At 42.7% G+C, this 27,907-nt stretch overlaps 1 protein-coding gene across 1 annotated transcript; it reads left to right on the top strand.

Annotated features, from left to right (window-relative positions):
- The first annotated feature begins 1,014 nt into the window (after positions 1-1,014).
- Positions 1,015-26,675, top strand: DONSON (DNA replication fork stabilization factor DONSON). The gene is made up of 10 exons (XM_073593435.1): positions 1,015-1,480; positions 3,355-3,426; positions 4,988-5,188; positions 6,772-6,950; positions 10,849-11,027; positions 12,412-12,523; positions 20,920-21,018; positions 23,118-23,316; positions 24,155-24,361; positions 26,302-26,675. The coding sequence occupies exons 1-10, from the start codon at positions 1,166-1,168 to the stop codon at positions 26,437-26,439; spliced, it is 1,701 nt and encodes a 566-aa protein (XP_073449536.1). The 5' UTR covers positions 1,015-1,165; the 3' UTR covers positions 26,440-26,675.
- Positions 26,676-27,907: the final 1,232 nt, after the last annotated feature.

Genomic DNA, 27,907 nt, shown 5'->3' with positions numbered 1-27,907 from the left:
TAAGACATGGCAGCTCCTAAACTCTGCTAAAAGCCTATGTGTACATTGACACAAAGGCTTTAATGGAGTTGAGTTTAGGAGCTTTGACAAAAAAACGCCAAATGCTCCTAAACTCAAGTTTAGTAGCTGCCAGAGTAGGCTAATGTACATGAAGTCTAACCTTTTCCTTTACTGTGAGACCAGAGCCATCTAGTGGGCAGCCAGCAAACTGCATCTGCGTACAGCCTTTTTGTAGCTTTTTTTATACAATCGACTTTACATTTATCACAATTCTGTAATATGAGTGCCTGCATGAACTATACAATCAATCTGTATGCAATAGGGCAGGCCCTCACACTACACAATTGCTAGCAGATCTAATGGAGATCAGATGGTAACATGTATGGTAATCTTTAGGAATATGCCTTGTCAAATTGACATGGGGACACTACCGTAATTACTCGTTAAATGAAACGGAGGGCACTGCCGTAGTTATCCATCAGCTGAAAGGAAGGCACTGCCGTAATTAACAGTCAGCTGAAACAGAGCACTGCCGTAATTACCCGTCAGCTGAAATGGAGGACATCGTGGACGGAACATGGGTGGCTTCTAGCAGTCTAGACGTGTTACAGCGTCTAGACCAGTGATGGCAAACCTTGGCACCCCAGATGTTTTGGAACTACATTTCCCATGATGCTCCACTACACTGCAGAGTGCCAGAGCATCATGGGAAATGTAGTTCCAAAACATCTGGGGTGCCAAGGTTTGCCATCACTGGTCTAGACTGTGTGGACGGAAGATGCGAAGCCTTTACCCACAACTGATACTGCTCACAGTGGATTTGAGTGCCCTCTATCGGTGACTGCTGGCACTGTCATAGCTGTCTGGCCGTGTGCAGAGTTTGGGCGGCCTCTATCGTTGAATACTGGCACAGCTGTCTGGCCGTGGGCGGAGCTTAGGCGGCCTCTAGCGGTGAGTGATTATGAACGGAGAAGGGGCGGACCCGTAGGCGGAGCTTGGGCGGCCTCTAGCGGTGAGTGATTGTGAACAGAGAAGGGGCGGTCCCGTAGGCGGAGCTTGGGCGGCCCGTGGTTGCGAATGGAGAAGGGGGCGGAGATGGGGAAAGCGCGCCACATTCGGAAGTCCGGGTGGTCAGTCGGTGTAGAGTCCCCGGTCAGTGTCCGCCATGTCTGAGTTGCTCCCCGGTTATTCTCCCAGCTTTAAGAAACCGGCTGAGATCCTGCGGCTGAGCCGGAGGAGAAGCCGTAGTGAGGCATGCCCGCGGACGGCGCTGTTCTCCCCGGGGGAGGTGGCCAGGCGGGTGCCCGGGGTCCGACCATTCTCTCCGGGGACACAGCGGAGCGGGGGGACGGCGGTGAAGAGGAGGAACCCGTTCGCCAGCCTGGAGAACACGGTGGAGGCGAAGAGGAGAGCGGCCAGCCTGGCGGAGTGTGACTTCATGGTGCCGGCCGTGGAGAAGGAGAACCCGGAGCCCGTCCAGGTCAGTCCGGGGACATGACGGGTTAATCGGCTATTTATAATTTCCCGGCAAAAGTCAGCCAATGGCAGGGCGCCACGTCACTATTTATTGTGTTTGTTGATGTAGAGGAGCAGATGGTTGGGGGGGAGGGGTCACGTGTGACAGCTGTGTGTACATGGCCACGGTCTATGTCCCCGCTCTAGCTCTGATCAGCAGCTGCTGTGTGTAGATGAGGATGGTGATAGGACACACAACTCATCATTTCCCTTTATACTGACAATGTGTCTTGTCATGGAGAGGAGTAATAGAAGCTCAGGGCTGCCATTAGATTTTATCCTATGGATCCAGGCTTTACAGGAGAACTAAAGGACAAACTTTTTTTCCCCCCATTTTGAATATAGTAAGCGGGTCAGTCATCCCTTTTTTTTTTTTTCCATCTGTGTCCCCATTGGAGAGACATTCCTTCACTTCCTGTCCCATAGCCAAACAGGAAGTGAGAGGAAATCCCTGCTTGTCACCAGAACTAGTGTCCCCATTGGAAGATTTCTCCTCCATCCCTGTTCTGATGACAACCCAGAATTTGGGGTTTTTCTTTCACTTTGTGATGATCATTGGGACAAAAATGATGAATCTCCACAAAGAGGGCACAGACTGCAGTCAAATCCTGACAGGAGGTCTCATCCCTCAACACTCTATCCAAAACTAAAAAGTTTTTCGTTAAAGGTATTCCTAAACCCACAACCGTAAAATCAGTCTGTATATGCAGTAAAGCATGATTGTTATAGTCACTGTATAACCTAAGGGGTTAATCCTCTGCATTGTGTAAAAAGGCCGTTTGATCATGTTTTCTCTGAACCTCCCCTTCTTCCACTGTCCCCAATCCATCTACTGATAGAACAGAGCTTTGGGGCACTCTGCACATGCTCAGTTTGGTGTGTATTGCTAGTTTTCTTTTTTGGGAGGGCTCATGTGATCAACATTGGGCACATCAGCACTGTCCAGACAGAGGGTCAGGGGCTCTGCATGTTCATAGAACAATGGGAGGAGAATGAAAACTACAAGCCTCAACCAGACACCGGAGCCCCGTCGCCACACTGATTTTGAATTGTGGGTGTAGGGAGAGGATCCCCTACTTGCTGTCACAATGTGGGATCAGGTCGGTGTGCAGGCAAGTGCTTTAGTAACATGTTACTAATGGTGAACTTATCAAAGCAGAACTCCCTGATTCTTCTATCCTCTGGAAAACCGCACTCTCCCATGTCAAGAGGTGGACTGTTCCTGTTGCCCATCCAGAGCCGGTCTATGGACCTGATGATGTCTGGAACAGTCCATGCACAAGACCGCAAGGGTGCGTTTGTGGGTGGGGAGCAAGAGGGGAGGGGATCGGTCTGTTCTAGGTTGCATCCAGAGGACCAACATTAAGGATGAGCTCCGGCGTGATCGCATGCTGAACGTGCCGAGCTCGCCAGGAAGTCGGCACGGCGCTGCGCTAATCACAGGTAGGGAGACATTTCCCGATCTCTGCAGCTGCACATCGGGAACTGTCTCACTGATTTTGATTAGCGCTGCGCCGTGGCGACTTCCTGGCGGGCTCGGCACGTTCAGCATGCGAACACACCAGAGCTCATTCTTAATCAACATGATAGCTGGGTACACAGCAGTTTCAGAAGGAGCTTATTTCAGCAGTGGCAGCCATAGTACTTCCCCCAGCGTCAGGTTTTATTCACAGTGTTTGAAATGTTCTCTTCTGAAAGATTCCACTGGCTGTTAAAAGAACAGATACTTATATTCTATGTCCAGAAAAGCACAAAAGTTATGACCTCCTTTTATGGACAAAACATTTTTTGCAATTTATGTCTTTACAGAAATTAATCAGTGTTTGCATTTAATTTCAGATTTGTAAGGTAGAAGATGTACTTTTGGAAGACAGCCTTGAACCTGAACCCGTTAATACCACAAAGAGTGAGGTAAATATCACAAATCTATGAAGATCCTCCGTAACAATTGTACTTTTTGAGAGGCTCCTTCTAAATACTAATACTATACTATTGCAAACATAAGACCTATATCAGTAGTTGTATTTTTTTTTTATCCTTGTTTTATTAGAGAAATTTCTCCATTTCTAGTCCTGTAGGCTCAACAGGAGGTGAAGGGATATACCTACTTAGACAGCTGGCTGGCACGTGAACAAGTGTCCCCATTGGAAGATATTTCTTCTATTTCTGTTCTGGTGAACATTCAAACTTTAGATGTTCCTCTTATTTTTAGTCTTGGTGACAGATTCCCAGGACAAACAAACTGGATCTCCTGTAGCAGCTACACAGAAATATAAACCTCACAGGGTTTCCGACCCCTCCCATTCTGTCCAAAACCACTTTAGATAAACACTGGCTGTACACACAATTTGATCTCCGCATCAACACAAGTGATGTTGGTGCTGGGATCTCTCCCCCCTAAGACATTGTATTCTGACGGGTTCCTCCACCCCAAACCCAGCTTCAGTTGAACAGACAGCAGTACACACAGACTGAAAGTTGTCTGCTTCCCGCTGAATCAGCTGAGTTTCGGCCCATGCATCCTGGGCTTTAGACATGAGGCAAATATATGTGTTAATATTGTAAGATCTAAGCTTTTGAAGGATAAATGCACATCATTTGCAGGTTAAAAAAAACAAAAACATTTTTATTTTATTTTTTTACACTGCAGCCTTTAAACTGATTTTCCCACTGCTGGAAAAGGAAACAAGATTTCTAGCATGATGTGCACTTTCTAAAGAGTGTAGAAAGGGAAAGACAGCAGATATACAAGTAAAACTTATGTAGGGAGATTTGTTTAATCTCTGTATGTCATCTGAGGCTATTTACTTCAAGGGGTATAGGAGAGGGTTTACAATCACTTTAAGCACTGCACCCATGATCAGCAGATTGTGGCTGCGCTGCCAGGATTCATCAGACTCTGTCAGCTGTCTGCCCGTACCACCTGTGCAGACAGAATTACTGAACTGCAGACAGGATTAATGAACTATGAGAGCGCTCACCAGCACCCTCGCAGTTCATTAAGAACTGCATGCTGCAGTGGCCGTTACTAGTAGTTCATTCATTTACATCCGTGCTGTTTTCAAATTGTGACATTGGATGCGGGGAGAAGAACCTCCTCCTGCTGTGAGGGTAGGGAGAGGGCTGGCACAGAAGGTGGGTGTAACATACTCCTAAAGGTGATCTTATCCTTTAATATTGTTCTGATCTAGTGCTGTTGTCTTTTTAAATTGACATTTTAAGCAGATAATGTAGGACGTACCACTGTTGCAGATGTCCCCAATTGCTTTCACTATTTGCTCAAATTTTACCTAATCACTTGAAGGTTTATATTTTTAGTGGAATTCTGATCTTGCATTGTGAATCTTCCATGGATTGTCTTGGTTTGCCTTTATTCAATATATTTAATTCAACTAAGGATGTTGCTACAGCTTTTGAGTAGTATTCTAAAATCCATTTCATGTGTAGTAATTTTGTATTTTTTATTATTCAGTCTCCAGAGAAGCCACTTACAGCCAGTGAACCAGCAAAGGGGTCGGTGACGTATCCAGCAGACTGGAGTCTCAAGACACGTCTCTTATTCACCTCTTCCCACCCGTTTTCCTGGACCGATCAGTTAAAAGCTCAGGAAGAAGCTCAGGGCCTAGTTCTACATTGTCGGGCCACAGCAGTCAGCCTGCCTCAAACAATAGCAGTAATTATTTTTACTCCTTTCTCATGTCTTTCCAGCAGATGTAGCCAACCTATCTTCCCAAACATTATTATTATTCAGGATTTATGAGCTGATGGAGAAAATAGTTCAGGCAGGATAGGCTTCTGAAGATAAAAATTTTTAGAGATCGCCTAAATGTAGAGGGAATTCTCTTCAGTAGCTCTCTTCGGCTTAGAACCCCACAAACACCATAGTACTTGGACTGTTGAACATGGATACGTTTGATTTCCCACTGAGTTTGTGGCCATTCTGCTTTCTTAGTTTGTAATTGCCGATTACCTTTGAACCACAAAAATCTCCTAATGTGCCTTTTAAGCTTTCAACACTCTGTTAGGGGTAAGCTATGCCAACTATTATGTGGCAGAATGAGTTGCTTTTAGCTAAATGACTGCCCCTATTGAGAGAAGATGACCATAGACTGATCCATTTGAGTTGGAAAATGCTTGTTTCTCTGTAGGTTGCCACTGACTCAAAGCTGACCATAGAGGGATCGAAATTCTGCTGATTCAGATTCAGCGGGGACCGTCCGTATTAAAATCCATCTATGCCCTATCCTGCTCAACAGAAGCCGATCTAATGATTGACTTCTCTCGAACGAACAGGAATGTTGTAAAACTTTCTTTCTATCAGCATCTGAAGCCTGATCAGTGTATTCTGGCATCAGAGGAGTACACAATCATAATACATGAGTACAGTAGAGAGGATTCCTCCATCCACCTTGCTTGTGCGGATCACGAAATCCTTTCTTTCTCTACTTTTTTTTTTTTTTTTTTTATCAGCTTACAGGCTGTTAAAGAAACAATCCATGTATGGCCAGCCAAAACGCAGTAAAATCGCCTCAAAAATGCATATGTTTATTCCCCGCAATTTTGCGGCGGATCAGTGTAAAAGGTGCCTTAATAAATCCCAAAGTGTGTTCCTGGAGGGTATAAATGGATTAGATCCAGACTATGCATATTGACCTTACAGCTACCTTTTTATGCCTGTTACTTATTAGGGAAACTCAGGATAGAAATCTGCATTTGATATCGCTTACTTACTTTTGAAGGTACATTTTAGTCCTTTTAGACTGCTCAATACTCTTTCCAGTGACCACATATTCCAATCCACATGTTCCTTATCCAATTGTTTCATTAGATGTTGCTTGATTGTATGAATTCTTTTTGTCTTGGATGAATATTGTCAAATAAGTCTAGAATTTCCTAATCTGATAATGATTGATTTGTCAAAGGTAACTATTTTATAGTTCAGACCAGTTTTAATATGCTTTTTATTTTCTATTTTATTTTATTTTTTTTGTCTTATGAAAGCTGCCCCATGTATACAGGTAATTAGAGAGTATATGTAGATACAATGCGTTTAATACTTGAAACATGCCCGTGGTTTACTTAAATTGAACTTTCACATGTACAAGCATGCTACAATTCCCCTTTTAATATATGAAAATATTTTGACAACAGCTATTAAGCCCCCAAATCATCTACAGGACTTTAAACAATTGGGTAACTAGATTAGACACTTTGTACCTGTAACCATGCTGCATTCTTTTGTGTTTTCTTCTTTAGGAGCCAAAGCAGTGCACTGAACTTCGATGTGCTTTTCAGCAAGCTCTGGTGTACTGGCTTCATCCGTCCTTACCCTGGATACCTCTCTTCCCCAGAATTGGAGCAGATCGCAAAATGACTGGGAAGAACAGTCCTTGGTCTCAAGATGAATCTCTGCAGCAGGTGTTAATGAGCGAATGGTACACCTAACAATTTCATGTTTATGAGTATTTCACCTTCTAGTGATAGTTGTGCTCACTAGTTTCTTCCATTCATTTTACAAATATGGGCAGAAATGCAATGGAAGACAGGATTTGCATTACTGCATTATAATTTATGTTGCCAGAGCCTCCAGACTGATTTGGACTGAATAGAAGCTGTTTTTTTTGGACAGCAAATGTATTCTTGCATAAACAGCACATTCTAAAGAGTTTTACTTTTGCATTACGGTATATCCTTTCCTTTTTATAGCTGGCAAATTAAATGTTGCCTACTTTGTAAAAACTAAGTGTTTGTAAACCCAAAATGGGGGGGGGGGGGGGGGGGTGGAGAATCGGGCAGCCTTATTTATTGGTACACTGGCAATTGATTTTTGAAAACCATACAATGAGTGTAAAACACCGGTTTTATCTTGACAGAGCATATCGACATATCTTTGAGCAGAAATAAGCTAGGGCTATACATGGTGTGCTTTCCCATGTGTCTAAGCTGCACCTGTCACAATCTGTAATGTAGAATTGCTGTTTTGTAAATTTTCCTATTGCATGGCTTAATTTTAATGTTTTAAGCATATCTAAAATAAAAACCAAGAATTTAAAGCGATTTTGGCCATACTTCTCTTGTAGGTCACATAAGTTCAGTTCGTTCTGCACTCCTGTGACCCATTTCAGCCGACAGTGGGCTACAGCCTACTGTTGGCTGTCATCGCTCAGCTGGTCCAGGCTCAGCAAAGATCCCAACCAGATGATCAGGATTCACCCAGAAGCCTGAACCCGGCACCTGGCTCAGCCTCTCGGTGATCCGTTGAGAGCCTATGCCAGCCCCTTCCGCTCCCTCCACAGCCCAGCGCTCCAGTGAGTGTTGGAGTGACAGAGCAGACAGCCGATGACTGACAGTCCTGGCCCTCTGCTCAGGGCAGGGGGGAGAACTGAGCAATCAGTGGTGTTTGATTGCTCAGTTCTCATTACAGAGCTGTCATCCACCTAGGTGATTATAAATATCTAAAAAAAAAAATAAATAAATAAAGTCCATACTTCTTTGTAATATATTGAAACTTACTAATGTGGCTGCAGTAGTTTTCTTTTATTGAAGCTTTTTTCCTTTTTCACATGGTTGCCCTGCAAATAACACACTTTCTGTCCTTGGGAAACTATGCCTACGTCGCCATTGCATCTGAAGGGAGCTATGGTTGTCACCCTAGGCTGTTCTCCTGAATTTGGATCACAAATAGGTCTTTCCTTATTTATCATTATCTCCGTGACTGTGCTCTTCAGTGGCTCTCATCCTACCTATCCCAACGCACCTTCAGTGTCACTTACAATTCTACTTCCTCCACTCCTCTTCCCTTCTCTGTCGGGGTCCCCCAAGGTTCTGTTCTTGGACCTCTTATATTTTCAATCTACACCTCTTCCCTGGGTCAACTTCAATATCATTTCTATGCTGACGACACACAAATCTATCTCTCCATCCCTCAACTCACTCCATCAGTCTCCTCACGCATCACTAACAGACATATCTGTATGGATGTCACACCACTTCCTCAAACTCAACTTGTCCAAAACCGAGCTTATAATATTTCCTCCCCCACGTGCCTCTTCCCCTGACCTGTCTGTCAAGAGCAATGGCACAACCATCCACCTGTCCCCACATGTCAGGGTACTAGGTGTTATGCTGGACTCTGAACTCTCCTTTCGGCCCCACATCCAATCACTTTCCAAAGCTTGCCGCCTCAACCTCCGCAACATCTCTAAACTATGTTCCTTTCTAACCAATGAAACCACAAAGATTCCTGATTCACTCCCTGGTTATTTCTCGCCTCGACTACTGCAACTCCCTCCTCCATTGGCTTACCTTTAAATAGACTATCCCCCCTTCAGTCCATCATGAATGCTGCTGCCAGACTCGTCCACCTTACAAACCGCACAGTGTCTGCTACCCCTCTCTGCCAATCCCTCCATTGGCCGCCACTTGCCCAACAAATTAAATTCAAAATACTAACAATAAGTTACAAAGCCATCCACAACTCTGCCCCCAGCTACATCACTAGCCTAGTCTCAAAATACCAGCCTAATCGCCCTCTCCGTTCCTCCCAAGACCTCCTGCTCTCTAGCTCCCTCATCACCTCCTCCCATATCCGCCTCCAGGACTTCTCCCGAGCCTCGCCCATGCTCTGGAATTCGCTACACCAATCTGTCAGACTGTCTCCAAATTTATCCACTTTTAGGCGATCCCTGAAAACTTTCCTGTTCAGAGAAGCCTATCCTGCCTCCATCTAACAACTGCACTATTTTCTCCATTATCTCATCCCCCACAGCTATTACCCTTTTGTATAACTTGACCCCCCCCCCCCTCCTAGATTGTAAGCTCTAACAAGCAGGGCCCTCTGATTCCTCCTGTATTCAGTTGTATTGTACTTGTACTGTCCTCCCTAATGTTGTAAAGCGCTGCGTAAACTGTTGGCGCTATATAAATCCTGTATAATAATAATAATAATAATAATAATCTCCATTACATGGGGATGGAAAATTGATACTTTTACAGAAGACAACTTGGAAGGCAGATAGCATTACTGGCAAGATCAACAAGTATTTTCTGTACTTGGTGGGGAAAATGTTCTTGGCCTGAAAATTATAAACTAATGTAGCTACTACATCAATAGACCGGTAAGCTGTAATATATTCCATTTTTATTCTGAACTTGGTTATCCTTTAAAGTGGTTGTAAAGGCAGAAGGTTTTTGTTAATGCATTCTATGCATTAACAAATTAATGCATTCTGTGCATTAAAGCGGAATTCCACCGGAAAAAAAAAAAGTTCAGCAGCTACAAATGCTGTAGCTGCTGACTTTTTTAAAATAACCTTACCTGTCGAGTGCGCCTGCGATGTTCTCACCCGAAGCCAACCCGTCCCTCGGCTCCCGGGTGGAGGCGCCGCCATCTTCATTAAAGGAATCAGGAAGTGAAGCCTTGCGGCTTCACAGCCCGGTTTCCTACTGTGCATGCTTGAGTTGCATGCGCTGCGCGTCCTGACTGGTCCCTGCTATCTTCTGAGACCTGTACGTCTCCCAGAAGACAGTTGGGGCGGGTGAAGGAGGGGCCAGACATGGCGTAGATTGCTGCAGATCCTGCGGCGAACTATTGCCGGAAGTGGGACCAAATACCTGCATTAGAAAGGCATCTGCTCCACCTGAAAGGTGCCAAATGTGACACCGGAGGGGGGGAGGAACACAATGAACGGAAGTTCCATTTTTGGGTTGAACTCCCCTTTAAGATAAAAAGACTTCTGTGTGCATCAGCTCCCCTAATACTTACCTGAGCCATCTCTATCCAGTGATGTTGTATGAGTGCCTCGGCCGTCCGGGAATCTCCCTTTTGATTGGCTCAGACACAGCAGTGGCGCCTGCTGCTGGCAATCAGTCAGCCAATCAGGAGAGAGTGGGGTGGGACCGAACCGTGGCTTCATGTCTGAATGGACACAGGGAGCTGTGGGTCGTCTTGGGTGCCCCCATAGCAAGCGGCTTGCTGTGGGAGCATACGACAGAAGGGAGGGGCCAGGAGCACCGAAGAGGATCTGGGCTGCTCTGTGCAAATCCACTGCAACAGAGCAGGTAAGTATAACATGTTTGTTGTTTTAAAAAAAAAAAGAGACCTTAGTATCACTTGAAAGTTACAGCCAAGTAGGAGTCTTTGTCCACTGCAGAATTTTGACTACTTTTATAATTTCACTTTTTTATGTCGCTATTTATTTATTTTTTATGGATGAGGGAGAAAACAGTGCTGGATAATTGGGCAGGCACAAGTTTCTAAACTAAAGGGTGTAGGGTGAGACTACTTTTCACTAAAGGTAAACTTTTTTTTTTTTTTTCTCTTACCCACTGCAGGTCTCTTAGCTTCACATCTTTGTACAATTTGGTGAGGGCAAAGCTGTGCCCATACTTCTATGTGTGTACGTATCAGTTCACAGTACTGTTCAGGGCAGCTGGTATTGCAGGAAGTGATGTCATTACAGCGGTCATGTCTCCAACCACACGAGGCTTAAGAGAAGCAATGAAGAATGAAGGTACATTTAATTAAAGTTGAACTCCAGGTAGTTGCAAAAGACACAAATGAACGCACTTTTGTACTCCATACATTATTAAATGTATTTTTGTATAATTTTAAGTAGTGCAAGTTTCTGCATTGGACTTGGTATCCGCCTCTTGCAGTCCCTTGTACAGCAGAGCTCAGGGAGAGGAAGAAGCAGGATTGGGATTCAGACAAGTGTGCTGCGGTGAACTTGTGTTAATTAGGAACGTGTTGATAGGATAGATCATTGGATACATTGTTCGTACCCTATTTGTTGGATCAATCTTCTGGCTTTAGCATTTCTTAAAGCTAGCCATACATTATATAATGTTCTTATTCAATTTCCTTTAGATTTACCTTCAACTATGTAGTGCAAGGGCCTGCCTAATTCCATTCAAATTGAAAGTGTTTAGGTCTGACCTAAATATTATTTTGTTTTGGTAAATCCAAAGGAAAAATTGTATAATGTATGGTCAGCCTAAGTCGTTGATTTACTTAAAAAAAAAAAAAAAACTTCTGGGAGAAGTGGGAAAAGGGACCTGTCAAACTGCTCTAAGCTCTGGGCAAAGTTATTGTGCATAGTAGAGCTGCACGATTTTGGCTAAAATGAGAATCGCGATTTTTTTTTTTTTTGCTTAGAATAAAGATCACGATTCTAGCGGTGTAACATCTTTCAAATTATACAAAAAAATTGGGCTAACTTTACTGTTTAGTTTTTTCTGTTTGGGTGTTGCAAGTAATTTTCTAGCAGAAAATTTATTTTTTACTTGTAATCAACAAATGTCAGAAAAGGTTTGGTCTTTAAATGGTTAAACTTCCTTCATTTACATGCAGGAGTTCTTTCCTTGAATAAGTAGAAACAAAGTATCTTTTTTTTTTTTTTGTTTTATCAACTTGTGTTTAAACTTGGCAGGCTGCCTGGATTTTTTTTATTTTTTTTCTTTCCCAGCTGTGGGAACTTGTTAGAAAGAATCTTGACGTGCTGTTTTGAAGATCGGGAAGAGAAAAGGATCGCAATTTAGATTCTTAACGATTGATTGTGCAGCTCTAGTGCAACTTCTCTTGAAAAGTGAAGAAACTATTTGCTTCAACCCTAAAAACAACTCAAAAACAAATATGGAAATGGGAGTTCTTTCCTGATTTTGCAAATGTTCTGTTGGCTCTGCAACTACAGTAGTGATGAAGTTAGAGAATCAGGGGAAAGGTTTAGAGAGCTGGCATTTTCAAAAGGCCCAGCAGCAGTCATGTTTTTTTTTTTTTTTTGTGTTAAGTTTGACATTATTGGTACCAGCTGTAGTTAATGAACAATGCAAAAGATGGAGGCAGCTGACTCTTGGCTTTTTATTTTATCTTTTGTAATCTGTGAAATTTTGTTTTAGGAATTGAATTTTCTCTCCCATTGCTGGAGAATGACCCGAACAGAAAGCAGAAGAGTTCTGAAACATCACAGCCTGATGAAAAGGAAACTGGAAACGCGAGTGAAGGAGAGGAGTAAGTGCAGGGACTCTGCAATGTTATATGTCCATATTCAATAAAAATAGGTTTTTATATGTGCTGGAGATATAGGGAAAGTGGGGCACTGTATGAAACCTCTTATCTCATGTTTGTTGAGATCATTCATAGTCTGATTTTAAATTGGGTACCCTGCATCCCTATCACTTTGCATGCTTAATGTAATGTCTGGCATGTGCTACTAAGGTGCTCTACAGTCAAATGAAAAACAAAAGCAAATATAAATCCAAAAACAAAAATGCAATACATTGCATTTTACCAGTCCTTGGGTGCTGTGACTGCATTAGTGTTTGGCATGGAGCCGAGTGAGGGGAAGATGGCCCCCGCTCGCTCCATAGCATTGACTGGCGGAAGCAACGTCAAACTTCACTTTCGCCCAATGCTCTTAAAGGAGAAATACTTTAATTTATTTTTTTTATTGCATTTTAGTGTAAATATGAGATCTGAGGTCTTTTTGACCCCAGATCTCATATTAAAGAGGTCCTGTCATGCCTTTTTTTTTTCTATTGCATTGCTTGTAATAGGAATAAAAGTGACCCAGATTTTTTATTTTTTTCTTAAAAGGACACCCTAAAAACGTAAAAAACAAAAAGATAAATAATAAGAAAAAAATTAAAAGCGTGCCGAGCTTGCACGCAGAAGCAAACGTAAGTAGCGCCCGCATATGAAGACTGTGTTCAAGTCACACATGTGAGGTATCACCACGATCATTAGAGTGAGAGCAATAATTCTAGCCCTAGATCTCCTCTGTAACTCAAAACATGTAACCCATAGAAATTTTTTTAACCGTCGCCTATGGAGATTTTTAAGGGTAAAAGTTTGTCGCCATTCCATGAGAAGATGCAATTTTGAAGAGTGACACGTTGGGTATCAATTTACTCGGCGTAACATTATCTTTCAAAATATAAAAAAAAAAAATTGGGCTTACTTTACTGTCTCCAGTCTTGGGTCACTTAACCACTTCAGCCCCGGAAGAATTGGCTGCTCAATGACCAGGCCATTTTTTGCGATACGGCACTGCGTTTCTTTAATTGACAATTGCGTGCGATGCTTTACCCAAACAAAATTGACGTACTTTTTTCCCCACAAATAGAGCTTTCTCTTGGTGGTATTTGATTATCTCTTGCGACAATTTTGAAAAAAACACAATATTTTGTACTTTTTGTTGTAATAAATAGGCCCAATTTAAAAAAAAAAAAAAAGCTAATTTTTTTTTCCTTAGTTTAGGCTGATATGTATTCTTCTAAAAAAAAAAGCGTATATTGGTTTGTGCAAAAGTTATAGCGTCTACACAATGGGGGATAGATTTATGTCCTCCTTTTTTTTTTTTTTTTTTTTTTTTTAATTTTTTTTTTACTAGTAATGGCGGCGATCTACGATTTTTATCGAGACTGCGACATGGCGGACACATCGGACACTTGCCACATTTTGGGGTCGATTGACAATTATACAGCTATCAGTGCTATAAAAATGCACGGATATATATAAATGTCACTGGCAGGGAAGGGGTTAACACTAGAGGGGGATTAAGGGGTTAACTGTGTTCCCTATATGTGTGTTCTAACTGGGGGATGGGACTGACTATAGGAGATGAGATCGTGGTTCCCAGCTTGTAAGAACTCACGATCTCTCTCCTCACAGAACTGGGATGTTTACACGTTCCTGTTCTGCCTCTCGTTCCTGCGATCGCTCGTGGCCGGCGGTCATTGCGACCGCTGGTCATGAGCATTGGCACCCCCACTGTGCAGCGGGAGCGCCTGCTATCCCGCTTAAAGGAAACCAACGTATAGCTGCCGACCTGCTGCAGTATGACGGAGGCTGGTCGGAAAGTGGTTAAACACTCCTAAGGGTACATTCACACCGGATGCAGTGGGACTGCATTGGGTGGCTATTTCAGCAGAGTCCCACCACAAGGCTTGTCTCCTTTCCTGCCAGGTTCACACCACATGGCACCCAGTACAACATTGAAAATGTTGACTGGTTGTGTTTGGCTTCTATACATTTGAGTCACCAGCCAATAGCATGTATCAAATCGATAATATGGATTCAGTGTTCCAGTCAGTGACTCAGAAAACACTGAATTCATATCACCAGCACAACAGCCAAAAACAAGCATTTCCAAAAGTCTGCTGTGGCAGTTCCCATTTTCTCTGACAGGTTTTTGTTAAGCTGGCCAGTATTTAGAGATCGTAAAGGTTCATGTTTGTTTTTTTTTAATAAAAAGTTATACTCACCTGCTCTGTGTAAGGATTTTGCACAGAGCAGCCCCGATCCTCCTCTTCATCGGGTGCCCCCACGGAGAGCTGCTTTCAATGGGGGCATCCATGCAGGCATGCCGACTCACAAGATAAGGAAAAAGGAAGGGCCTAGATATGTGTGTGGTGACACACTAATATACCCTCAATACATGGTATACCCAATGTGGGTAGTGTCATTCTAGTCAAATACTGCATATACAAAAAACTGTTTTGTCCCAATCAAAAACGAAAGGGACCAGAGGACCAAATGAGCGACACAGCATGCAATGTATGGGGAAATAGTAAATAGTATATAATTGATAAATAACCACTATAAAACCCCTCAATGGGAGATCATAATGGGGATACCAAAAACATGACAATCAACCCGGGATGCCAGCATCAAGTCATCACCGGGTGTGGCTACAAACAGCACAGGACATAAACAAAACGCACAACAATAAAAAACAATAAACAATCGTCCGGACGCCAAGAATCTTTATATGGATGAGCATGCCACGACAATGTCGTATGAAATTAACTACTAAAAATGTAAGTGATAAGGCATGGATATCCATATAGGGGTCCCTGGAAGGCTCGGGCCCACGGAATAGAAGGGGAAAAGGGTAAGGGCAGGAAAAAATAACTAATGCCTCGAGGATGACCTGAAGTAAAGGAGAACCCCAATAAAGTCAATTACTGCTGATGATAAAGATGGAAAAATGGGCCAAAAAAAGCAATACGTATCACCAGAAGAAACCGCTGTTGCCAAGGTATGGGCAACCAAGCCCGTATAGTCCTTAGTAAGTAACCATAGGCACAGTCCCCTGTAGAAATGATGGCGATAACACCCCCCGTAGTGGCAAACGGAACAAAACCGGACCGAGATGCCACCTGATTTATAGAGGGTTAAGAGCAGTTGATAAATGCACTCACTTCCTGATGTGTTCTTGCAATATATATGTATCCTTGATGGTAGTCATGTAGATAGATAAATAATATAGACACCAAGAGATCTTCAGTGTCTATTAGTAGTAATCTATTGTGCGTAGTGTCTCAAGCAATTCTGAACATGATAATATGATCTGCATCTAGGATGCTTCTTAATAACTTTTGCTGGTAGGGCTGGAAATTGCTTGTTCAATATACAGTGCAGTTGGTACCGGTGTTGTCTGGTGCTTGCATCTCCTCCAGATATAAGCGGCCTAAAATGGCCTTCATCTAAGGCAGTGACTATCGGGTTCCCCCAGTCTTCTCGTGCACATCGTGGGTTCGCTTCCGGGATTCGATGGACGGAAGTCGTCACGTGACGGTGATGACGTCAACGCGTTTTGCAATAAGAATCTTGTAGCTTCGTCCAAACGAGTCCCGCTGCTGCGCCCATTGACACATACAGGAAGACTCGGCCCTGCCCCCCGCTCTGGTGCCACTGGATTTGATTGACAGCAGCGGGAGCCAATGGCTCCCGCTGCTATCAATCTATCCAATGAGGACAGACAGCGGCTAGAGCTGCTGGGCCTGTGCTCGTCGCTGGGACCAACGGGTTCAAGTAAGAAAGAGGGGGCTCTGGGGGGGGGAGCTGCAGCACAGGTTTTTCACCTTCATGCATTCTTTGAGACTTTACAAGCTTTTTAAGGTTGTTTTTGACTTCCAAAAAGGAATCTTTACAAACCCATATTAGCCAGACATGTTCTGTAAAATTCCTGAACTCTGGGGGACTGTGGCTAAAAGGGGAAAGTACAGGTATAAATGTGTGAGGGAACACTAATTATCTTCATGTTATGTTTTATATGAAAATGCAAAAATAAAACCCCACTAAGAGGCGTGACGTGGTTTGAAAATTAGACTTTGTATGTGGGATGAGGGTGGTCCTCCTCATAACTAGATTGGATTGTACAGAAATGGTAATGCCTTAAAGCAGAGTTCCACCCATTTAAAAGTCAGCAGTTGACTTAGTGTAGCTGCTGACTTTTAATAATCACACTCACCTGTCCCATGGTCCAGCAATGCGGCGCACGCATCCTGTCTGGCGCCGGCATTCGTACTGTGGGCACCCGCCTGTGGCTTCACAGTCTGGGCATGAGCGAGCCGTGAATGGCCGGGCATTCTTCTAGGACCTGTCCCAGAAGATGGGAGGGGGCAGATGTGATCTTCCTTCCAGTGCCAGGGGAGGAAGTGGGAGCTGGGTGCCTGTAAAAACAGCATACCAGCTCCCCCCAACCCCCCCCCCCCCCACAAAAAAAATTTAAAATGACATGCAAAATGTGGCATGTCAGGGGGTCACCAGCACTTAAAGTGGATGTTCCATTTTTGGGTGAAACTCCGGTTTAAAGTGATTGTAAAGGTAATTTTTTTTTTCAATTTTATTTTTTAATAAACATTTCTATACTTTCCTGCTCTGTGCAATAGAATTGTACAGTACAGCCGTAAACCTCTTTTCAGGTCCCCGTCAGTGCTCCTGGCGTCTCCCCTCAGTGCCCCCCCCCGGGACAGACAGTGGCACTCTGTCCCGTCAATGACTTTGAAATCATTGGGAGGCAATGGCTCCTGGTGTCCCAGCAAAGCCAGCGAGACCTGTAAGTGAGGGGGGGAGAGCTGCAGACATGCACGGCGCTGGATCGAATGAGGGCTCTGGTAGGTAAAAGGGGGAGGCGGGATGCTAACACCTAAACATTTTTTACCTTAAAGTGATTGTAAACTCCGAGAGTTCCAGGCGGCCGAGGGACTTGTGGATATCGCTGGACAGAGATGGGGCTCAGGTAAGTATTAGGGGGGTGCTGGGGTGGCTGCTACACACAGAAGGCTTTTTCTTAATGCATAGAATGCATTAAGATAAAAAAAACCTTTTGCTTTTACAACCACTTTAATGCAAGGAAAAAGGAATTAATGTAAAAAATGTTTAGGCTTTAAAGTATTTGTACATAGGACATTTAAAATTGTTAACTCTTACACTAGGTATATTCCTGGGGGCGGTGTATATATCTCTATCCATCTAATATTTTTATTAGATATATATATACATACACATACTCTCACCTAGTGAAGTGACTGGCCTTAGGTGATGCACAAAGATGAAACAGATTTTCCTACATAAGTTGTACTCGTTTATCTGCGGTCTTATCTACAGCTGTTCGAAGTCCCAGAATTTATAAAGCTAGTCTGAGCTTTCATTAAAAAAAGTTTCTTTTTATGAGGAGGCAAGTAAAACCTTGGACAGAGGGGTGGCTGTGGACGTGGTATACTTGGATTTTGCAAAAGTGTACAATACAGTTCCCCACACACGGCTAGTGTGTAAGGTAAAGTCTACAGACTTGGAAATATCAGTTTGTAAATGGATAGAAAATTGGCTAAATATCTGAATTCAGAGAGTAGTGGTTAAAGATTTTTACTCTGAATGGCCTAAGGTTATCAGTGGTGTACCCCAAGGTTCAATGGTAGGACCCTTACTTTTTAACCTATTTATAAATGATATTGTATCTGGGATTAAAAGTACCATTTCAGTCTTTGCAGATGACACTAAGCTATGCAGTGGAATAACGTCCTTACAGGATGTCTCCAATTTACAAACCAACCTCAGTGCACTGTCTAATTGGGCGACTATGTGGAAGATGAGGTTTAATGTTGATAAATGTAAAGTTATGCACTTGGGGGCTAAAAATATGCATGCATCATACATACTAGGGGGAGTACAACTGGGAGAATCCATAGTGGAGAAGGATCTGGGTGTTTTGGAAGATCATAGGCTCAATAATAGCATGCGATGCCAAGCTGCAGTTTCCAAACGAGCAAAGTCCTTTCTTGTATGAAGAGAGGTGTGGACTCCAGAGAGAGATATCATTTTGCCCCTATACAAATCATTAGTAAGACCTCATCTAGAATATGCAGTTCAGTTTTGGGCACCAGTTCTCAAAAAGAATATCGGGGGGATATGGAGAAAGTGCAGAGAAGGGCATCCAAACTGATAAGAGGCATGGAGGAGCTCAGCTATGAGGAAAGTTTCAAGGAACTGAATTTATTCTCTCTTGAGAAGAAATATATAAGGGGTCCATATAGTGAACTTGGTGTTGAGTTATTTACTTTACGGTCATAACTGAGGACAAGGAGGCACTCTTTACGTCTAGAGGAAAAGAGATTTCATCTCCAAATACGGAAATGTTTCTTCACAGTAAGAGCTGTGAAAATGTGGAATAGACTCCCTCCAGAGGTGGTTCTGGCCAGCTCAGTAGATTGCTTTAAGAAAGGACACAAAAAAGGTAGTACTGAGTATTACCAGGGAGGCTGACTTTTTAGGCTAAGAACCAGTGGAGAAGATATAGCAGTATAAAAAATATAAATTTATTGAAAAATACAATATCTAAAAAACAATGACAATTGTAACATATAGCATCTATGATTATTGTGAAGTGAGCCCTTGTATGTCTACGCGTTTCACCGTTAGGCTTCCTCAGGACACGGCCAAGGTTCACAGATGAGACAGAGAAGGAAATATGTCTCTCTATCTTAAATTGGAATGCAAAATTATGCAAGTCGCAGTAGCATGAGAAAGTTCAATCAGCAGTAAGAAAGTATATTAGATATAGCTAAATATCTCAGCAGGGGCATGTAAACAATATTCCTAATTAAGTGAGCAGCCATTAGAGGGAGGAGGGCCAACACCGCTTAGATCCTGGATTTAGTATCAGCAATGCTGAAGGCTCAATACAATCCCATCGCTGCATATTCAGAATACAAATAATCCAGCGTGCCCATGGGAGACAGCAATACACTGCACACGGTTGCTTTAAGAAAGGCCTGGATTCTTTCCTAAATGTACATAATTTAACTGGGTACTAACATTTATAGGTAAAGTTGATCCAGGGAAAATCCGATTGCCTCTCTGGGATCAGGAAGGAATTTTTTTTTTTTCCCCTGCTGTAGCAAATTGGATCATGCTTTGCTGGGGTTTTTCGCCTTCCTCTGGATCAATTGTGGGTATAGGATTATGTACAGTATCTCACAAAAGTGAGTACACAACTAAGTGAAAATGACCAAACTGGGCCCAATTAGCCATTTTCCCTCCCTGGTGTCATACAAGGTCTAAGGTGTGAATGTGGAGCAGGTGTGTTTAAATTTGGTGTTATCGCTCTCACTCTCTCATACTGGTCACTGGAAGTTCAGCACCTCATGGCAAAGATCTTTGTGGATCTGAAAAAAAGAATTGTTGCTCTACATAAAAATTACCTAGGCTATAAGAAGTTTGCCAAGACCCTGAAACTGAGCTGCAGCACGGTGGCCAAGACCATACAGCCGTTTAACAGCAACCTGTGAAGCTCTGGTGAACTCCATGCTCAAGAGGATTAAGGCAGTGCTGGAAAATAATGGTGGCCACACAAAATAATGACACTTTGGGACCAATTTGGACATTTTCACTTAGGGGTGTACTCACTTTTGTTGCCAGCGGTTTAGACTTTAATGGCTGTGTGTTGAGTTATTTTGAGGGGACATCAAATTTACACTGTTATACAAGCTGTACACTCACTACTTTACATTGTATCAAAGTGTAATTTCTTCAGTGTTGTCACATGAAAAGATATAATAAAATATTTACAAAAATGTGAGATACTGTATATGGGATTGTATGATATTATTTTTTATTTATTTTTATGGTTGAACTAGATGGACGTGTCTTTTTTTATTTTCAACCTGATTAACTATGTAGGGTAGAGAACTGAAGCTTAACACTGCAGAGCTCAGTGAGAAGAGCTCTGAGAGCTGATTGGAGGGAAGGGACTCGCCCCCTTCACACAGCACAGAGGAATAGAGCTGAGGCTGTCAATCAATGGCTTTGTGCTGGAGCTCCCTCCTGTTTGCTTTTTTTTTTTCTCCTGGTGTCAGGAAAACTTGTCAGAAGTGATTCATGCTGATGGCAGAGGAATGAAGCAGCAGACAGAAATGACACTAAGTGCTCTTGAGACAGGTACACACTATAGAGGGATAGGCTTTGTTCATATTTCATTTCTGAAGTTTACAGCCACTTTTAATTTGAGACTTACTAATATCTTCTGGAATGACCTTTTCCAGATAATCTAGATCATTACTATGATTGATTTTTTTTTTTTTTTTTTTTTTTAACTAATTATGTTCTGTTTAATGTTTCAGAATTCCTCTAGACAGTGATGACGATGAAAGCTTCTTGTGGTTGGAAGAAATGGGGGTAGAAAACAAGATTAAAAAGCCAGATGCCATATCAATCAAACTGTATCTTTTCATGCCATGTCCTGTTGTAGCTGCACAAAGAACTAAAAAAAAAAAAAAAAAAAAAAAAAAAACTTTAATGTAAACTGAACCTCAGGAAAGTGGCTGAATGCACACACTGTAAGCCATACAACAGTTGATCATAAAGCTGAACTACAGGCAGATTTTAAAGACTCAAATTAGTGCAGCTTTATAATCATTACATTTATTTTTTAAATGGAAGCAGTGTAAGTACTTGAATCTGACTTGACATCACTCTTGCAGTTTTTGTAGTGGTGGCTGTAGTGTGAGGAAGCAGCTGTGCAAGGAACCAGTCTGTTCATGTGCTGACAAGGAGCATGAACAGAATGTTAAAGGAGAAGTTCATCTTTGGCCCAGGACCTCCTGGATTCAAAGAAAATGGGTTGAATAATGCCAACCATCAGACCGAGGACATCTAGTGGCAGAAAAAATACTACAGGGGAAATCTCTGGACTGAATGTGAATACTGATTAATAGAAAATTAATTCCTCTGATAAGGACTAAGGAGTAATATATATCAACCTGATGACAGGAGATTTGATTCACATCCTTCCAGTCATAACCTCAACATGTTTCGCGGGAAGCTGCTTCTTCAGGAATATAGTTCAGAGGAGAGTTTATTCTATAAAGAAAAATATATGCACAAGAGATGTTGATAGAACAATGGATACAAATAACATGGTGCAGGGTATCCCCAAAGACCTAAGACCATTGGATAGGGCACCCTGCTTCGTTCAATAGAATTTTTATTATTTTATTATAATTAATTATAACAATTTTTCCCTATCCGCCAAATGGCCGTGAAAAACAAAGGGGCAACTGTACTCGCCCATGTAACCATCCCAATCACTCGAGGCCGCAATGGCAGTCCCCCAGGTGAATGCGGGAACCAGGTGAAGATGTACAAGATAAAACTGTCAAACAAATATAAAAAATAATTACTATTTTTAGTGTGGTCAATGTCACAAACGGGGGACTGCTCCCAATGACCCCACAACATATATACATATGTATGTAGGAAAGGAATCCAACAATATAATATACAACAATGTAATATAAATACATGACGCCTATATAGCATAGTACACACCCAAAGTCATCTTGATAATAAACAAGGGCGGTGTAGGGCTGATGAAAGGAGCAGAGACGTGATCTTCAGCAGAAAGGCACTGAACTCATTGGTGGCTAACTAGAACAGATATTTCAAGGAGACCTATAATGTAGTATACCGTAATCAGCCCATCAAAGGCTATATACACACACGGCCATCAGCAGTATATATAGTGACTTGGTATTGGTTGTTAAAAACATAGAAAGGTATAGGGGTTGGTTCACTGAAAAAATCAGCCATTAAACTGGGCACTGAAAGATGCGTCAGATTCTATAAAGACAGGATCAACCATAGGTGGAATCAAAGGATAACAAAGTAGTCAAAATAAGCCCATCTAGATCCAGCTTGGAGGGGAAGATAGCCAACCAAGTGTCTCTGAAACTACATAAATAAATCCACAATAAGTATAACTATGATAAGATGGCCATCCACACCGCCACCATGAATGAACATAGGGAGAGACAAATTCCCATTATATAGCCACCTGGTTCCTATCTGGCCGCTGTTGTCAGCACAGTGCCAGTGAATGACACCGCCGGCTATGATCTCGGACTGAGCATGCACAGTACCGCTGGACAGTCAAAGAAGCCGCACAGTGATGGGCTTAACTTTGTTACACTCTTCCTATCAGCATGCTCTTTGGCACCTAAACTGACTAGCACCTTGCACTGCTTCTTCCTCACAATTCAGCCCTGCTGTACAAACCCTGCCAGAGACCGATGCCAAGTCAAATTCAGGTACTTATGGCTTTTTTTTTCATTGCGTTCAATTCATATTTGATGTATTAATGATGTATGTTCCAAACATTATGTCAATGACATAAATCCTTCTTGATCTAATATGGGCTTTTTTATTGTGTTGTGTGTGGGTTTATATATATATATATATATATATATATTATAAATAATGTGTGTGTATATAAAGTTTTTGGCACATATTCTAATGTTCCTTGACCTGCATCAAACCACAGCCGTAAGGAAAAGAATGAAGTAAAACTGGACCATAGACCAGAATCTGTTGTGCTGGTGAAAGGCGCAAACACTTTCACATTACTCAACTTCCTGATCAACTGCAAGAGCATAGTAGCTGCTGCTGGCTCTCAAGCTGGTCTCCCACCAACGCTGTTGTCGCCTGTCACTTTCCGGGGAGCCACTATGCAGACTCTAAAGGTACCATGAAGGGGAAGGAACTTTGTGACAACAAGGAGAGCAGGCAGGCTGTGGCAATTCAGAAAGTTAGTGTTCCCAGAAGCAAGAACTTCCCATTCCAATGCAGAGCAGATAGCACAATGTAGCCATTATACAATGGGTATGTCTTTGGCTCGCTTGCAAAGGTATTAAGTGAGGTGTCAGTGAAATGCTTTCCAGGATTAATTTCCTCTTACAAAGATCACAGTATTCCCCCTGACAATACCGTCTGTTTTTGTTTTTTTCCAGGACAGAGCCATCTTTGTTTAGGCTCGGTTCACATTGATGCGGCATAGGAGCTGATTTGTGAGATCCCAAATCAGTTGTCATGTGAAATTTTAATATTTCCCTATGAGAGTTGTCTTAACTGATGCTGCACAAGTCTGTCTGACTTACGAAAAGATTCCTGCACTACCTTGGTCCAACTTTGATACAACTTCAATACCACAGAGTGTAAAAAGTCACTTCAACGTTGATTCCAAAGTTGCTCTGAAAGTCGCTTAACTTTGGAGTTGGGCTAGTGTGAACCGAGCCTTGGGGATCATTAAGGGTCATTAGAGGGAGAGAGAGGAGACACTGGGAATGCTATCTTCTGCCTGCAGCAGGCTGATTTAGTCTCAGCCAAAGCTAAACTCCTAAAGCTCAGGCACTGGAGTGCGAGGATAGAAAAGCTGTAGACTCCCTTTTTTTTTTTTTTTTCTTTCTTTTTTGACTTATGTAAGATACAGCACATCATGTTTACAATGTTATGGCAAGTTTTAATCTTTTGAACTACAAATTTTTATTTAACTGTCTGTCTTTTTGTTTCTGCATTCTTTAGGCACGGAGTGTAAATGTGAAAACTCGGGTTCAGGCTGGCTACAAAGATCAGTTCAGCCTGGAGATTAGTGGCCCAGTCATGCCACACGCTGCACATTCACTAACGCTTTTACTCAGAGCAGCACAGAAGGGGAGCTTCTCAACTTCACTGTATACACATGAGCCAACCACTGTGTTCAACACATCCATCCATGACCAGTACTGCAAGGTGAGTGCGGGGTAGAGGTACAGTCCCTATAACTAGTGTCAAAAGCAGGTGGGGGGGGGGGGGGGGGGGGATCGTTTTTTTTGTTTTAGCATTACCATGCAATGGCTTATCAGGTCTCTAATCTGTGCTGCTTGGGGAATGAATAGAACATAGGAGTTCTCTCTTTGAAGACATACTGCAACATGCCCATCACTGATCTTGTAAATATGGCTCACCTCATTTTTAAATAATCGGTTCTTTGCTTATTTAGGGTATAGTAACATGTTGAATTTAGAGGGTAAGGTAGGCATATGTATCTTTCATTCTCTCCGTTCTCTGGAGAGGGAGAAACAGCCAGTACTTTATGGTATGCACACTCCACACTTTTTTCTCCTGACATGCAGCAATGCAACAATTGGTACTGTCATATGATAACAGTCCTACATTGCAACAGAGCAATGACAAACCCTACGTGTACAGGCTGCAACTTACCACTTCTTTTGAGAATAGAAGTATAGAACTAAGGTGTTTACAGCATGCATGTTCTGGATCTCATTTAAAAGCATTTGAAGACACACATGTAACTTTCATTTACAGAAAGGGGCCAGCAATGATAACCTCTAAAATTCAGCTGTCGGGAGCAAATTGAAGGGAATTTGTTGGAATAGTAATATGGGAGGCCAGGACTCTGTGCAGGCCAGTCAAGTTCCTCCACCCCAAACTCGCTCATCCATGTCTTTATGGACCTTGCTTTGTGCTCTGGTTCAAATCATTTGATGGAGAGAGGATTATGGTGTGGGGTTGTTTTTCAGGGGTTTGGCCCCTTACTTCCAGTGAAGGGAACACTTACGGTGTCGGCATACCAGGACATTTTGGACAATTTTATGCTCCCAACCTTGTGGGAATAATTTGGGGATGACCCTTTCCTGTTCCATCATGATTGCGCACCAGTGCACAAAGCAAGGTGCATAAAGACATGAATGAGCAAGTTTGGGGTGGAGGAACTTGACTGGCCTGCACAGAGTCCTGACCTCAACCTGATAGAACACTTTTTGGGATGAATTAGAGCGGAGACTGCTAGCCAGGCCTTCTCGTCCAACTTAAGCGCCTGACCTCACAAATGCGCTTCTGGAAGAATGGTCAAACATTCCTATAGACACACTCCTAAACCTTGTGGACAGCCTTCCCAGAAGAGTTGAAGTTGTAGTAGCTGCAAAATTAAACTCTATGGACTAAGGCTGGGATGCCATTAAAGTTTGTGTGTGTATATGTGCAGTGCCAATGCAATCGGTGAAATAAAGGTAAACATCCATATAGCGTTATGTGCAATAGCTTAATGAATACAAGTGTGTATGAGGAAAACTGCTAGAGCTGATGGGAGGGAGACACCAGAGAACACAGTGGCCTGTCGAGAGAAACCAGGCAGAAGTGTGAGGAAGATGCAGTACTGAGATGACAGCATTTCTTTGCTTCCTGGTGAGCTTCATTTACTCCAGCTTACATCCATCGAGGAGCTTGTATGAAGGGGATATCTGGTGAGATCAGCCTACCCGCAAGGTAGATTTGTCTTAAAGACACACCCGTGCTTGCTGCTGTAAGGGCAGCCATCGTAATCTGGTGAGTGTTGATCTGATGGGGAAGTGATGGCTGACCTCTGAATTTTTTTTACACTGGATTTTTAAATTTCTTTTTTTTTTTGCACAGGACTTTCGTAGTTAATTTTTGTATTGTTTTTCTAATACACACTTGTATTCATTGAACGATTGCACATAACGCTATATGGACTTTTACGTTTATTTCACTGATTGCATTGGTGCTGTACATTCCTTTTTATATACGTTGATGTATGTTTTTGGTATATTACATATGTGAAAGCTGCCACCGAGATCACTTCACAGTGCAGAGTGTTATTTTTTTTATGTATGTATAATTTTTTTTTTTTTTTTTTATTCCACTCCCAGGAAAAGGACAGTGCTGAGCTTGTAAACTGTGGACTTCACCCTCTTACCTTAGAACAGTTCAGTCAGTTATCAATCCTTGGAAAGACCTCGTTACGCCAGCTGGAACTGAGCGACTATATGTACACCTGGAAATGCTGAACGTTTTCATAATCCTATGAGCTGATTACTGTGATGTAACCCAGGCAGTTCCATATGCCATGTGCAATGACACAGGATCTCCACTGCCAGGAGCTGCCTGGGTGACTCTGGTTTGGAAGTTTCATGGTTTTATTTCTTTAATTGTTCTACTCCAATGACACGAACAAAAATGGTTGTTCTGTTACTCGCCTTATCAATTTTTAAAAACATTAAATTATATTTTAATCAGCTGTGAACCAATGCAGTTTATTCTGAGTGTTTATAGGGGGGGGGGGGGGGGAGAATCAGCCACACTCAAATTAGCTTTTCTTGCAGTGTTTTTAATAATCAACGCATTGACTGACTACATAGTGGTGTCTCTAACCCAAAACCAGCATTCCTTGACACATTTTGCCACTCTTGGCTTGCTCACAAGGATAGCGGAACTGCAAGAAGAGCTAAATGGCGTGTGGCTGTATCCCCCCCCATATTTTCAATGAAAAGTGGAGGAGGACTGTGATGGCTGGCACCTAGGTTGTCCATGTGTAGGAGAGGCCAGTCTTGAGTGGAGCTATGGATCTGTGTGTTTCTATTCTGAGTGTTTGATGCAGTATTTTATATAAGGAAACCTGAGCACCTTATTGGACGTCTGTCCTATGCTTAATGATATTTCAGTACAGAAAAATGAATCAAATTTGCTGTGAACTTCTTGCTTGATATGTTGATTTTCCTATTTTGAACTATCCACAAATTGGGGGTGATTTGCTACAGAAGTGAATAGTTTTATTTGGCTATGTTTTAAAAAAAAAAAAAAAAAAAACTTTTAGTAAATCCAACCTCATTGTGCCGGGCGACAAAACAAGAGGATTTACTCACTACAGTAGTCCAAAGAGCAGCAGCCAATCGCAATCACATTTCAGTTTATTCAAAGCCAGGACAATGAAAAGTGTATTCTGTTTGTTTAATGTGGGTTACAGCATCTTCTTTCAAATAATGGTGGGCGTCGACTGTGGGGATGTGAGAGTGAGTGAGTGAGAGGACGTGTGCAGGCTGAGCTCCGCTCCAACCATTCATCCTGAAATTTCTCTGGCACTGGCCGGGCTGACTCTCTGACTTCCAGCGACTCTCAGTTCCGATTCTCACCAGATCCGTTCGTATACAGGCACCCTGGGAAAGAAAAAGGCTTTCGGTGCACCGCGAGGTCCCACCATATCTCCGGGTAGGCTCCGGTCCTCCACAGTGCCTGCGGTCTCCACCACCACCCCTGCCGCCTCTGCTGCCTCTGCTGCTGCTGCTCTTGGCTCTGTTAAGCCTGCTAAGCCTGCTGCTGTTGTTGTGCCTGCTGCCGCCGCCGTGATATTACCTCCGAGGCTTCCCATACCAAACATGTCAGTTAGCACGCAGACGCTCCCTGATCCGTCTCCACCTGTAGCCTCTCACGCGGCCTCCCATGCTGAGCTGCTGGCAGCAATTAAAGCTGGAAATGAAA

Source organism: Aquarana catesbeiana, linkage group LG07 (genome assembly GCF_042186555.1).
Source record: "Aquarana catesbeiana isolate 2022-GZ linkage group LG07, ASM4218655v1, whole genome shotgun sequence".
In the NCBI taxonomy this organism is placed as follows: Eukaryota; Metazoa; Chordata; class Amphibia; order Anura; family Ranidae; genus Aquarana; species Aquarana catesbeiana.
The sequence above is the reverse complement of the archived record's forward strand: the minus strand, read 5'-3'. Positions and strand labels throughout refer to the sequence as shown.